Here is a 12669-nt window from a genome sequence, read left to right as displayed (position 1 = left end):
AAAAAGCTAAATCCTCAAATGAGCTCCAATTCCATTTTTTTTAGTGTTGTTTAGGTAAAAGGTTAACGAAAAGACTTAAATAAAAAAATTTCATATATTTTAATTTAATTTGTAGTAAAAATGAGATGAATGATATATAACAATTGAATCCAATATTCCTTAAAAAGAAAAAACACAAACATAATTTAAAATTTAATTATTATTTGAAGACTTCTGAAAGAATTTAATTTTTAATTTACAATTTTAAAAGCTTTAATATTTATTTAAGCACTTAAACGATGAGTTCTTATATATTTATTTTAAATAGTTTAATTCTTATGTGAATAACTTATAAAAAGTTTGATCCAATTTAAACATTTAATCAATTATTATTTAGTTTATTGTTTCTGAAAATAAAAATAAAAAATTCTCGAGCAAAGATTAGATAATAGCATTTAAAAAAAATTTAAAAATCTAAAAAATCAATAAACATACACGTACAATCACTTGTGATTATTATTATTTTTTATCTAGTAGTGCAATTCAAAACAATGGATAATGTAAAAGGTACTAATTTGATACTGATTGCTCTATTCATTCCAGCATTATTCTAATTATCAGTATAATATTTGGTATCCGAATTTGATACTTTTTCTTAGTTTGGTATTTAAATTTTTTGGTCTAATTTGGTATTCAAATTTGATATTTTTTTCAATTTGGTACCTAAACTTGGCACTTTTCTTAAGTTGCTACTTAATCTTTTTTGGGGTTCAATTTGGTACATGAACTTGACTCTTTTTCCTAATTTGGTACCTAATTATTTTTTTGTTCGATTTGGTACTTGAACTTGTCAAATGTTTTACAAATTACTTCAATATACTAACAATATTATTTTTTTATGAGTAGCGAAAATAATCAATGTATGAATGACATGTGATAGATGATATGATATTTTTTTGTACTTTATATGTTCAATTACTTTTAGTTTTAATTAATTAAAAATAATGAATTTTTTTAATTTGGGTTTTTAAAACTCTTTTTTTCTTATTTAATATTAATTCGTCAAGTATAACTCAATAAAATTTTTTTAAACATAAATTTCCTCTAACATTGACAATATTTTTATAGCATAACAACAAAAAAAATAGTAAAATATTTAATAAATTTAGGCACTAAATTGGGCCAAAAATATATACATATCAAATTAAGAAAAGGTGTCAAGTTTAAATATGAAATTGGAAAAAAATATTTAGGTGTCAAATTAAAAAAAAAAAGTTAGAAAATGTTATTCTAATAAAATAGAGATGGGGTAGTCAATGGGGAACGATTCTGTTGAAAATATAGGTGAGATTGCTTGGCGTTCTTATCGCAATTAAATAAGGAAATTAACTATCGAAACGAAAGGCTAAAATCCATTAGACAATCACATTTCGAAATCCTATATTTCAGACAACTATGGATATCAAGTTAAATGTCCTCCCAATTGCAAATTATTTTTTTTAAATGGTATTATTATTTTGGCAAAAATAAAATTAAGTTCTCCAATCTCCATATAGAGAATTAGAGATTATCTTATCGTCTAATTTTAATTATCTATCCATCTTTGAAAATTTCGCCGTAATTAAAACTTTCTATTTTTAAAAGAAATCAGTTTTAAGCAAAATTATCTTTTTTATAGAATTATAAAAAATAAAATAAAAATAAAAAGAGATAGGATAATTAAATGCAAAAAAAAAAAAACTCTATCCATAATGCTCCTCTAAATTCAACATTGACATCCACTTGTTAACTATTACAATTGCAACTTTTTATGCCATCTCATTTGTTTATATATATGGGAGATTGTTGTGTTCAGTAACAATTGAGAAACAAATTGTACGAAGAAGCACAGTGGGAGACTAGTAAGGTAGGCTTCAATGGCAGCAGAGAGTGGTGAAAACAAGAACAGCTTCAATAGATATGCTTGTTTATGTGCTATTATTGCATCTATCATCTCCATCATTTTTGGTTATGGTAATCCCTTCTCCATCCTTCAACAAATATATATATATGCATGCTGGTGTTATATATTTCACTGGGTAATTAAAGTACTTTTTCGATTTCCATTGCGATGCTTATTATATATTAACATGCATAATAGCCATCACTTTAATCTAATTACGAAATATAAGATTGATTCAGTAAATCAAATTGTTGGATTGTTGATCAGATACCGGAGTAATGAGCGGGGCCATGATATTCATAAAGGAGGACCTGAAAATCAGTGACGTGCAAGTGGAAATACTGGCTGGAATTCTAAATATTTGTGCTCTGGTTGGTTCTTTAGCAGCAGGAAGAACGTCTGATTATATCGGACGCAGATATACAATCGTTTTAGCTTCAATAATTTTCTTGATCGGTGCAGTTTTAATGGGCTATGCTCCGAACTATGCCATTCTAATGACAGGAAGATGCACTGCCGGAGTTGGTGTTGGCTTCGCCCTTATGATCGCTCCAGTTTACTCGGCAGAGATTTCATCTCCTTCCACCCGTGGCTTCTTAACGTCCTTGCCAGAGCTTTGCATCAGCTTCGGCATTTTACTCGGTTACACTTCCAATTACTTGTTTGGAAAATTGACTTTGAGGCTTGGCTGGCGGATGATGCTGGGCGTCGCCGCCGTCCCTTCCCTCGCTTTAGCTTTCAGTATACTGAAAATGCCCGAGTCTCCCAGATGGCTAGTGTTAGAAGGTCGATTAAAAGAAGCCAAGAAAATCTTATTACTGATATCCAACAGCGAAGAAGAAGCCGAATCTCGGTTCCACGACATAAAAATAGCAGCAGGGATCGATCCGGATTGTGTTGAAGAAGTCGTCAAGCCACCTAACATCCACCATGGTCAAGGCGTGTGGAAAGATCTTTTTATAAGGCCGACACCGGCCGTTCGTCGGATTCTAATCACCGCCATCGGAATCCATTTCTTCGAACACGCAACAGGGATCGAAGCAGTCGTTTTATACAGTCCAAGAATCTTTCACAAAGCTGGAGTCACCAGCAAGAACAAGCTTTTGCTCGCCACTGTCGGGGTCGGCCTTACAAAAACAACCTTCATTTTAATCGCCACGGTTTTCCTCGACAAAGTCGGGAGACGACGGCTTTTATTAGCCAGCACCGCAGGATTGGTCGTATCCTTGTCAGGGTTAGGCTTTGCTTTAACAATGGTGGAGCTGAACCCTGGTGAGAGGCTTGTATGGGCATTATGTTTAAGCATTATATTCACATATCTATATGTGGCTTTCTTTTCCATAGGACTTGGTCCCATCACATGGGTCTACAGCAGTGAAATATTTCCACTCAGGTTAAGGGCACAAGGGGCCAGCATTGGTGTGGCTGTTAATAGGCTGATGAATGCCATAGTTTCAATGAGCTTTATCTCAATCTATAAAGCCATTACCATTGGAGGTGCTTTCTTTATGTTTGCAGGAGTATCTCTAGTGGCCTGGTGGTTTTTCTTCTTCCTATTGCCTGAAACCAAGGGGAAATCCTTGGAAGAGATTGAGATACTCTTCACCAAGAACACAAGGCATGAAAACCAGGGCTTAGAAATCCAACCAACAACCAGTAATAGTGTTTAGTAGGGCTTAAATTAGTATGTTTAAAGTGATTCTTAAGCAAAAACTAGCAAATTTCGACTTGTATTCTATGTAAAATGAATACTAGTTTATATGCAAAATCACGTTGTACCGGGTTGGTTAAGTTTTTATGCAAACCCGAACCCGATGCGAGATATACATATAGTTTATTACTTGCTTTCCAGTTGGTCTCTCTCTCTTCCACATCTTTTGTTAATGGGGTTTATTTTTCATTAAAACTTGAGTGGCACCTTTATTGATTGAAAAAGTCATGATTGCGAAACCACTAAATTAGCCTGCTCTACTGAGTTTTCCTTGATCGGATGACTGATGTCTTTCGTTTCCAATCTCTGCCAAGCGACCTTTGGTATTAAAAAATATGACCGGAAACGGCCTTTACCCTAGTTTTTGTTCATAATCTTTCTCCTAAGATAAGATGAAAGAAAGCATGAAATTAATTTTATATATTTTTCGGTGCAATGGCCATTTGCGAAGGACTAAAATATAAATGCAATACTGGAAAAGAGGGAGTATTTATTATCATCAATAAATAGGGATTACAATGAATTTTGCTAAATCTATAATTATTTTATTGTTTGCATATTGTGTTTCGGCTTCCACTTCAATGTCACTATTATTTTATGGATATTGATAGTACATATATATTAGAAATATATCAAGTTTAGTCTCAATAGAATTCCAGCAGTCGGTTCATTAGTTGAAATAAGTTCGTTTAAATCCGAGATTAGGGTTTGATTCTTAAGTTCACTTATATAATGTTATAATACTTGCATACGTGGGTGTATGAGTTTGAACTAGAGGTGTTCATAGGACGGGTCGGGTTAGGAAAAAATTTCGGCCCGCTTCCTAGGTCCGGCCCGAAATATGAGCATGAAATTTTGTCCATGTCCAGCCCGGGAAAAATTCCTAAGCCCGAGCCCGGCCCGGCTTGGCCTATTTTTTTAATAATCACCAAAAATTTATTCTAAAAATAAAAATAAAAATAAAAAATATTTTAAAAAAAATTTAAAAATTTAAAATTTTAAAAAATATATTTATTATATATTCGGGCCCGGGTCCGGGCCAAAAAAGTGGTGTCCGAGGCCCGACCCGTTTTCTAAATGGCCTCGTTTTTTTGCTCAAACCCATATTTCGGCCCTATATTTTTACCCGAACCCTCCCATATTTTAAATGGGCCGTTGGGCCGGGCCGGGCCGCCCGGGTTTAGACACTTAAAAGTAAAAAATTTTAAACCTTTCTAAACTTTCAATTTCCTCTAAAGCTCTTATAACTCGCAATATACAAAGACTTTTATACCAAAATAAATCACATATGTGATTAAATATTAAATTGGGTTAATATGTAAATTTGGCAGGAAAAATTAAAATTTGCTCTTATATTTTTGAACTAAGGGTAAATTTATCATTCTATTTTAACTCTATATTAAATTTTACTACACTTTTGCTTTATTAAAATTTGAAACTAAAGTTTAATTTTTGATTAGATTTTAATTTTAAATAACTTGAAGAAAATTTTAATAATTAACAATAATAAATTAAGTAATATAATGTTAAATATCAATAAAAACTCTTATTTATAAAAATAAAAATAATATTTTTATTTTAAATTTTCTAGTATCTTTTTCATTAAATGAAAAATTGAAGTCAATTTTTTATTTTTTAAAATTAATTTATTGTTAACTAACAAAATAAATATTTCAACAATGTTTTTTTCCGTAATATTTTGTTTTGAGACCATCAAAATCAATATCAAATGGTAAATTTTAATTAAAAATAAAAGTTCTTGCTAAATTTTAATAAATTTCAAAATTTAATGATAAAGTTGAGTAGCAAAGATTTACTCATATATATATATATATTTATTATAGAATGCTTAAAACTACTTATAACTTATTCCCAACCCTTAAATAGGATGATAAAAGCGCTTGAATACGCTCAAACCCACATCTTATTGTACCATCGATTGTTGATACCAACTAAGCTAATATTCTTACTCATATATTTTTAAAGTATAATGGCAAATATCAGTGACAAATTTTAATATTTAGTAACCCTTATAAATTTTTATTTTATGGTAATTTGATTTGTATTTTATGAACTGGTGAAAAAATATAAACAAAATTCATGCTTATAAAATTAAATAAAATTGTGGGTTTGGGCTTTTCAATGCAAACCATAGCAAATAGTGGGTTTATTGTTAAAAAGAATTTCGGGGCCTTCCTTTCTTGTTAATAGGCTTCACGGATTTTATACACATCCCTTCACCTGATTCATGGCCCGTTATCTAAAAATATACACATGACTTTGGTGAATATACATTTCGATTTTTATTTCCGTTAAAATATTGTTTTGATTATTTTAATTATTTCTTAATAATTATTCTAATTTTTTTAAAAATATCAAAACAAATTAAAATTGCTAACAATATAATAATTATTTATAATACATTTTACATAGAGATTTTTATAAAAATTATAAATATTTACATCACATCTTTTAAACGTAAATATTGATTCTATTATAATTTAGATTTATTTTATTTTTTTCAATAAATTTAAATTAATTAGAAGGTTAATTTAATTTAATCCCAAGCAATTTAAATTAAAAAATGTTTCTAATTTGTCTGTAGTTTTTATAGTTGGTGAAGGCGGTGAACATTTAAAAGAAAAAAGAAAAATAGGTGGTAATTTGTCTTGTTGAAACTCTCTTTCTGGACCGAAAACAAACGAGGAAGTTCCAAAACCCAGCAAAAGACATAATAATGAAATTAAAAAGAAGAAAAGCCAAAGTTGGATTGAATATTGACGCAACTATGAAGCTTCATATGGCTTCCCCGTAAACCTTTAATATTTCGTACTAAAATGTTTGAAAACTTTACGAAGTTTCCTTCAAACCTTACCAATTGCCACCCCCTTTACTCTTCAGTTTTAGCTTCTATCCACAAAACTACTAGTTCTTATTAAATTTAAATTTAGTGTTTTTTTGGATATCAAAATCGATTGAGTTCAATCTGGGTCATGATCATCATGGGATCATTAATTACTTTTCTTTTACGTTATTATATGGAAATGGATGTTTATGAAAGGAAAAATATCATTAAAATTGGTAAACAGAAACATGGTTTGATTAACCAGTTTATTATATATCAACTAAAGTCAAATTGGAAACAGACATGAAGCTTCCTATAAACATAGTAAGAAAAGGATTATCCAAGATATATAGAGAACATTCAACAGGTGGGAGATTTTGAATGTTTTTTTTTTTTGCATAATGAATTATTTGGTCCCTCAATTTTATAAAAAAAATATTTTAACCTTTTATTTAATTTTTTTTTACTTTTAGTCCTTAAATTTGTATTAACTTTATTGATGTGACATACATGTAGACTACTACCTAAATGTCATACACATGAACTTCTACATGGATGCCATATCAGCAAAGTTAATAAATATTGACTTTTTCATTAATTTTAGGGTGATTTGACAAACAATGCAAGTTCAATAACTAAAAGAGACGAAAAATTAAATGAAAGACTAAAATAACTTCTTCTTTCTTTTTTTTTTGAAGTTAGAGGGCCAAATATTATTATGCTTTTTGTTTATATAATTGTGGGTAGTGGGTAGGGAATGAGGATCTATATTATATATGTGAGACATATATTCATATCAAAGAGCTAATATAACTTAGAATAAAGAAAATTGCTAAAAAGAGTGATAATAATCTATGTTGCTCTTTATTTTGAGCATGAGTATGAAAATCTGATCTTTCCAAGACCCTTTAAATACATAACCCAAAAACACCCTGTGTTTTACACGTTCAAACTAAAGTCATCATAGACCATAATCGGTAAAAAACAGCAAAGTTTATCCACGCAAAGTTCATTTTTATTAACATCCTACATCAGGTCAAATATGGTAAAGTTGTTTAACAAAAGAGTATGGAATTGGAAACCTGATCATGTAATTTATTTACTATAAAGCATTTAATTATCTTCCTGCAAAAAAAAAAAAAATCAAGACATGTAGGGAAAATAGGATACTTAAAGGCAAGGCAAATTTGTAGTAAATTACATAATATTCATAGCTGTTCTTTTCTGAAATTTTAAGTTACAAGTTTTTTGTTAGCTATCTTCTCAAATGATGAGATGGTTAAAAGTTCACAATGGCATGTATGGTAGAGATTTATGTTATATTTAGATATGATATAACATACGATCTTAAAATATTTTCTAAAAATAAAATATATACGTACTGAATACGTATTCGTATTCGATATTCATTATTCGAGACTCTAGGAAAGGAGAGAGAGAGGGTTTTATAAATGTAGATACCTAAGAGGTACCGAAGGAGTGAACTCGTTAAATTTCTTCAACTTTTCTTCCATTTGTATTATGCTACTGTATTGAGAGCAAAAAGGGATAAGAAGAGAATTAAGAAAACTTAAACCCAAGTAAAGTTTCTCATTTGACTCCCTCCTTGCTAACAGTTCAAGGCAGTAGCCAAAATGGGTCAATTTCATGTGAACCGGAGAGGCTTGGCAATGGTAGCATGGACAGTCTTTATGGTTCTTGTGATGATGACCAATGTGGGTCTTGCAGAGAGATTATTGAAAGACGAAAGAAACCACCAAGTTTCCAAAGAAAACGAAAAAACACGAGGGCTTCTACTTAGGGTTGTCAGCTTCCTATGGCAAGGTGGCAAGTCCGCCTACGAACCAGTCTGGCCGGTGAGTTAGCCGCCGTTTAACCTTGTTGAACATCAACAAGATGAAACAGCCTTGAAAGTTGAAATCCTTTTTTCTTTCCAATAAATGCACTTGTCTTTAATTTTGCAAGTTAGTTTAGATTTGATAATTGAATTTAAACTAATGATTGAAATAGGAGATGGAGTTTGGTTGGAAAATAGTTGTGGGAACAATTGTTGGATTCCTTGGTGCAGCTTTGGGTAGCGTTGGAGGGGTTGGTGGTGGTGGGATTTTTGTTCCAATGCTCACTCTCATCATAGGTTTCGACCCCAAGTCTTCCACTGCCATTTCCAAGTGTGAGAGTTTCTTCTTAATTTGCTCAAATATTTCCATGTCAGTATTCATTTTGCATTAATGTCAGTATGTATGAATCCATTTCATAATATGAATACACACGTACGTGCTTATTAAGAGTATGGGTATTGCAGCAAGCATGGCCATAACATAATTTAACGTTGGTATATGCACTGATAACGCATGATAGGCTTATCATGTAGACTGATAAGAAAGATACATGTATCTATATTTTGGAGATTGCAGGTATGATAATGGGTGCAGCTGGATCAACAGTATACTATAACCTGAGACTTAGGCATCCAACACTGGAAATGCCTCTCATAGATTATGACTTGGCGTTGCTCTTCCAGCCCATGCTTATGCTTGGAATCAGCATTGGAGTTACCCTCAATATCATGTTTGCTGATTGGATGGTCACAGTTTTGCTTATCCTCCTCTTCATTGGTAACAATAATAACATAATATTGGGAATTCTATCTCATTTTCACCATTTCGGCCAGGAAGATAACTTTTTTTTTTTAACTATTAATTATGATTGATTTCACATGCCATTGTCTCCAGGTACTTCGACTAAAGCCTTATTCAAAGGTGTAGATACATGGAAGAAAGAGACAGTGATGAAAAAGGTAGAGTTTCCAACTTCGTTTCGCTCTTCATGTTTTTCCATGGCAAGGATTATTAATGAGGATTTTGAGATTCTCTTTTCAGGAAGCAGCAAGGTTAGAAGCTGAGGTGTCCAAACTAGCTGGTGAGTGCCGTAATTGATCCACCAAATAGCTTTTTATATCCATAAGTAAATTTCAAATGAGAAATAAAGATTAAACTAATGATTCTTACATAAACTTGTAAATGTAATGACGGGATCCACATGGATTTACACAAAGGACAATAAACTAGGATGTAATGTGATAGTATGAAGGGGATAGGTAATCAAGGTAGATATTTGGGTTATCTGTTAAAGTCTGAATTTTGGTTAGAATTTTAGAATATTTGAATAAAAATATTAAACTTGAAAAATGAGTTTGACGGACCAGTTTAAAATATTATGTTATTTTAATATATTATGTCATTTATAAAACATAAAAGTTAAACATGTAGTAATATATAATACTACAATGTAAATATTCAAACAAAATTGTTAAGTTGTTTTTATATAAAATTTTAATAAATAAAAAAATATAATAAAATTTTAAATATTAAAATAAAATAAAATAAATATTTAAAAAAATTAAAAAAATAATATAGATGAGTAGTTTGGATTAGTGGTTTGAAAATATAGATGAATTTAAACAAAATTTTAAGATAATATTTTGTATCGGATTAAACTTATATAAGCAAAAAAATGCAGCTAGACTTGACGGAGAAACGCCCCTAATTAAGTGCTGAGTCATTTGCAGGCATAAACGGTTTGTCCAATTTATTATTTTTGGCCACAAAATATGAGTTCAAAAATTCAAAGAAGAAATAACTTCAAAAGAAATTCAAATAAGAAATGGGCTCAGATTCAAACGACAGTTTGTATGAAAAATAATATATGTGAAAAGCAGAAATATCTCTACATACATAATTAAAGAACATAGCAAATGGGTTGTACTAAACTTTGAGAGTTGCAGATGGAGCTGTTCAAGATTACAAAATGTTACCTAGTGGCCCAAGCACTATGCCAGATGATGATGTGAGTAATTAAGAACATTTTCAGTGTCCTTACGAAAACAGGCTTTCATCTCTAAATCACAATGTTGTTAACCATTGTTGTTAATCATTGAATTCAGATTTCTCTGATACATAACATATACTGGAAAGAGTTATCGCTGCTCGTTTATGTGTGGATTGGTTTTCTTATCGTTCAGATTATTAAGGTATGCTATTATTGTCCACATCTCAACAACCATCGATGTTTAATGATAAGTTTATATAAGATAGTTTTTCAAACTGAGTTCGAGTTTTAAGATGACCCACATGTTTGTGCAGGAATATCTTCAAACTTGCTCGGTCATGTATTGGATTGTGAACTCTTTGCAGGTAGAAACTTTGAAATTCTAGATAATTAATAAAAAAAAATGTAGAATCTGGAAAGCTTGAGATGCCCATTTTTGCAGAACAGAGAGTGTAGAGTTTCGTATGGCTGATATCTCTTCAAATTTTTTGTTGTTATTGTTTTTGTTTTTTCTATAGATACCCATTGCAGCCTCTGTAACAGTGTTTGAAGCCATATGCTTATACAAAGGGAGAAGGGTGATTGCATCAAAAGGAAAAGAAATCACAAACTGGAAGATATATCAGATTCTTTTTTACTGTTCTTGTGGCATAATTGCTGGTATGGTTGGTGGTTTGCTTGGACTGGGAGGTGGCTTCATCTTGGGTCCTCTTTTCCTTGAACTTGGAATTCCTCCTCAGGTATTACTTAAACTAGTATCACTAATTTTCGCGTATGCTTACATCAAAGGTATTTTCTCTATGGGTATTCACCGGTCTCTCAAAGATTTGCCACTTGCAAGGTGACTCTTTGGCTCGAACCAGAGACGCACCCTGCTTATGATAAATCTTTGAGGAGTTGGTGGGTGATCAAAGAGGGCAATACATTCGATGTAAGTAAACACAGGGGCGAGTCATATCCCGATATGTAGGCGTCTTCAAGTAACCAGAAGCTGAAAAAAGATTCATGTCACTATGCAATATTGTCCAGGTAGCTAGTGCAACATCAACGTTTTCAATGGCGTTCTCATCCTCAATGTCAGTTGTACAATATTATCTTCTCAATCGTTTCCCAATTCCATATGGTAAGCGACATTAGAAGTGAAAAATACTCGGATTTGAGCATGAATGTCAAATACAAATATGTACCTAAGGCGTGTTCTCGACATAGACTTCATCGGCCTTAATAGTCTTGATGTTAAACTTTTTTGTTTACCCTGCAGCTGCTTATTTCGTTCTAGTCGCCACCATAGCGGCTTTCACCGGCCAGCATGTAGTCCGAAAAATTATCGCAGTCCTCGGACGAGCATCGATAATCATCTTCATACTGGCTTTAACCATCTTTATCAGTGCAATCAGTTTAGGTATAGAATGCTCTATTTAATTTACTTCAGTCGGAAAAGGTATTATAAGAAGCAGAGCTGAACCATACAATTTGGATGAATGTTTGCAGGTGGAGTTGGCATTGCTGATATGGTTGAAAAACTGGAAGATGAAGAGTACATGGGATTTGAAAACCTTTGCAAGCTCTCTTGAGTCCTTTCTCTCTCTCTTTTTTTTTCGTTTTGTATTTTTTACTTTTGACTTATTACAGATGGAATTCTCAGCAGAGAACAAGCAATTGCATTGAACTTAAAGTCAAAGTATTTGTCAATTATTTCCAACTAAAGATTTGGGTTTTGTTATATGTTCTTGTCCAGTCTATGCAAGAAACCTTCTGCAGTCGAATGTTTTATTTTCCATTTTTTTCCCTTTAATGGTTTTTAGATTAAAATATATATAAAGTTTTGTTTAAATGTAATTGGTCATCCAAAAAATATTTGTTATTTTAATAAAATTGTAATATAAATTAATATTTATTAAAACAACCATTGTGGTCTATTGAAATAAAATTTGGATTCGGGTGAGAAAAGCATTAATATCCATTAGGTACTTATTATTAAAACGGTACCAAGTTATCAAAAGCATTCTAGCATATGCAGATTGCTCAGTCAGGTGGGCTCTGAACTCCAATCAACAGTCTAGCGCCAGAAGTGGTCATCACCCTTTTCCCTCAGTCAGGTGGGTTCTAAAGCTACACATAGATATATTTTTTTCTATACAGTATAGATTCTTTTTAATATCTTCGTCCTTCTTGACGAAAAGGAAGAGAAAACTTAGAGATTAAGAAAATACAATAATAAAAAAACCTCCAAATGAAATTATGGTGAAAGTTGAAACAATTACCTAGAAAACGCATGTGATGCAGCTGTATACGTATCTTTCGAGAGAACCAACGGCGTCGTTTTCAATCGCACTGAGAGAATGACAGCGCAACGAAGAACGG

At 31.7% G+C, this 12669-nt stretch overlaps 2 protein-coding genes across 2 annotated transcripts; both read left to right on the top strand.

The window, feature by feature from the left end:
- The first annotated feature begins 1815 nt into the window (after positions 1 to 1815).
- Positions 1816 to 3769, top strand: LOC107912005 (probable polyol transporter 6). The gene is made up of 2 exons (XM_016840034.2): positions 1816 to 1992; positions 2189 to 3769. The coding sequence occupies exons 1-2, from the start codon at positions 1896 to 1898 to the stop codon at positions 3589 to 3591; spliced, it is 1500 nt and encodes a 499-aa protein (XP_016695523.2). The 5' UTR covers positions 1816 to 1895; the 3' UTR covers positions 3592 to 3769.
- A 4153-nt stretch (positions 3770 to 7922) lies between these two features.
- Positions 7923 to 12144, top strand: LOC107912006 (sulfite exporter TauE/SafE family protein 3). The gene is made up of 12 exons (XM_016840035.2): positions 7923 to 8333; positions 8488 to 8647; positions 8892 to 9092; positions 9210 to 9274; positions 9357 to 9396; positions 10262 to 10323; positions 10421 to 10507; positions 10620 to 10670; positions 10824 to 11045; positions 11335 to 11428; positions 11567 to 11707; positions 11797 to 12144. Exons 1-12 carry the CDS (start codon positions 8112 to 8114, stop codon positions 11877 to 11879), a joined length of 1428 nt encoding a protein of 475 aa, XP_016695524.2. The 5' UTR covers positions 7923 to 8111; the 3' UTR covers positions 11880 to 12144.
- The last annotated feature ends 525 nt before the right edge of the window (positions 12145 to 12669 follow it).

This window comes from Gossypium hirsutum, chromosome D11 (genome assembly GCF_007990345.1).
Source record: "Gossypium hirsutum isolate 1008001.06 chromosome D11, Gossypium_hirsutum_v2.1, whole genome shotgun sequence".
NCBI classification, from domain to species: Eukaryota; Viridiplantae; Streptophyta; class Magnoliopsida; order Malvales; family Malvaceae; genus Gossypium; species Gossypium hirsutum.
This window is presented reverse-complemented; position numbering and strand designations above follow the sequence as displayed.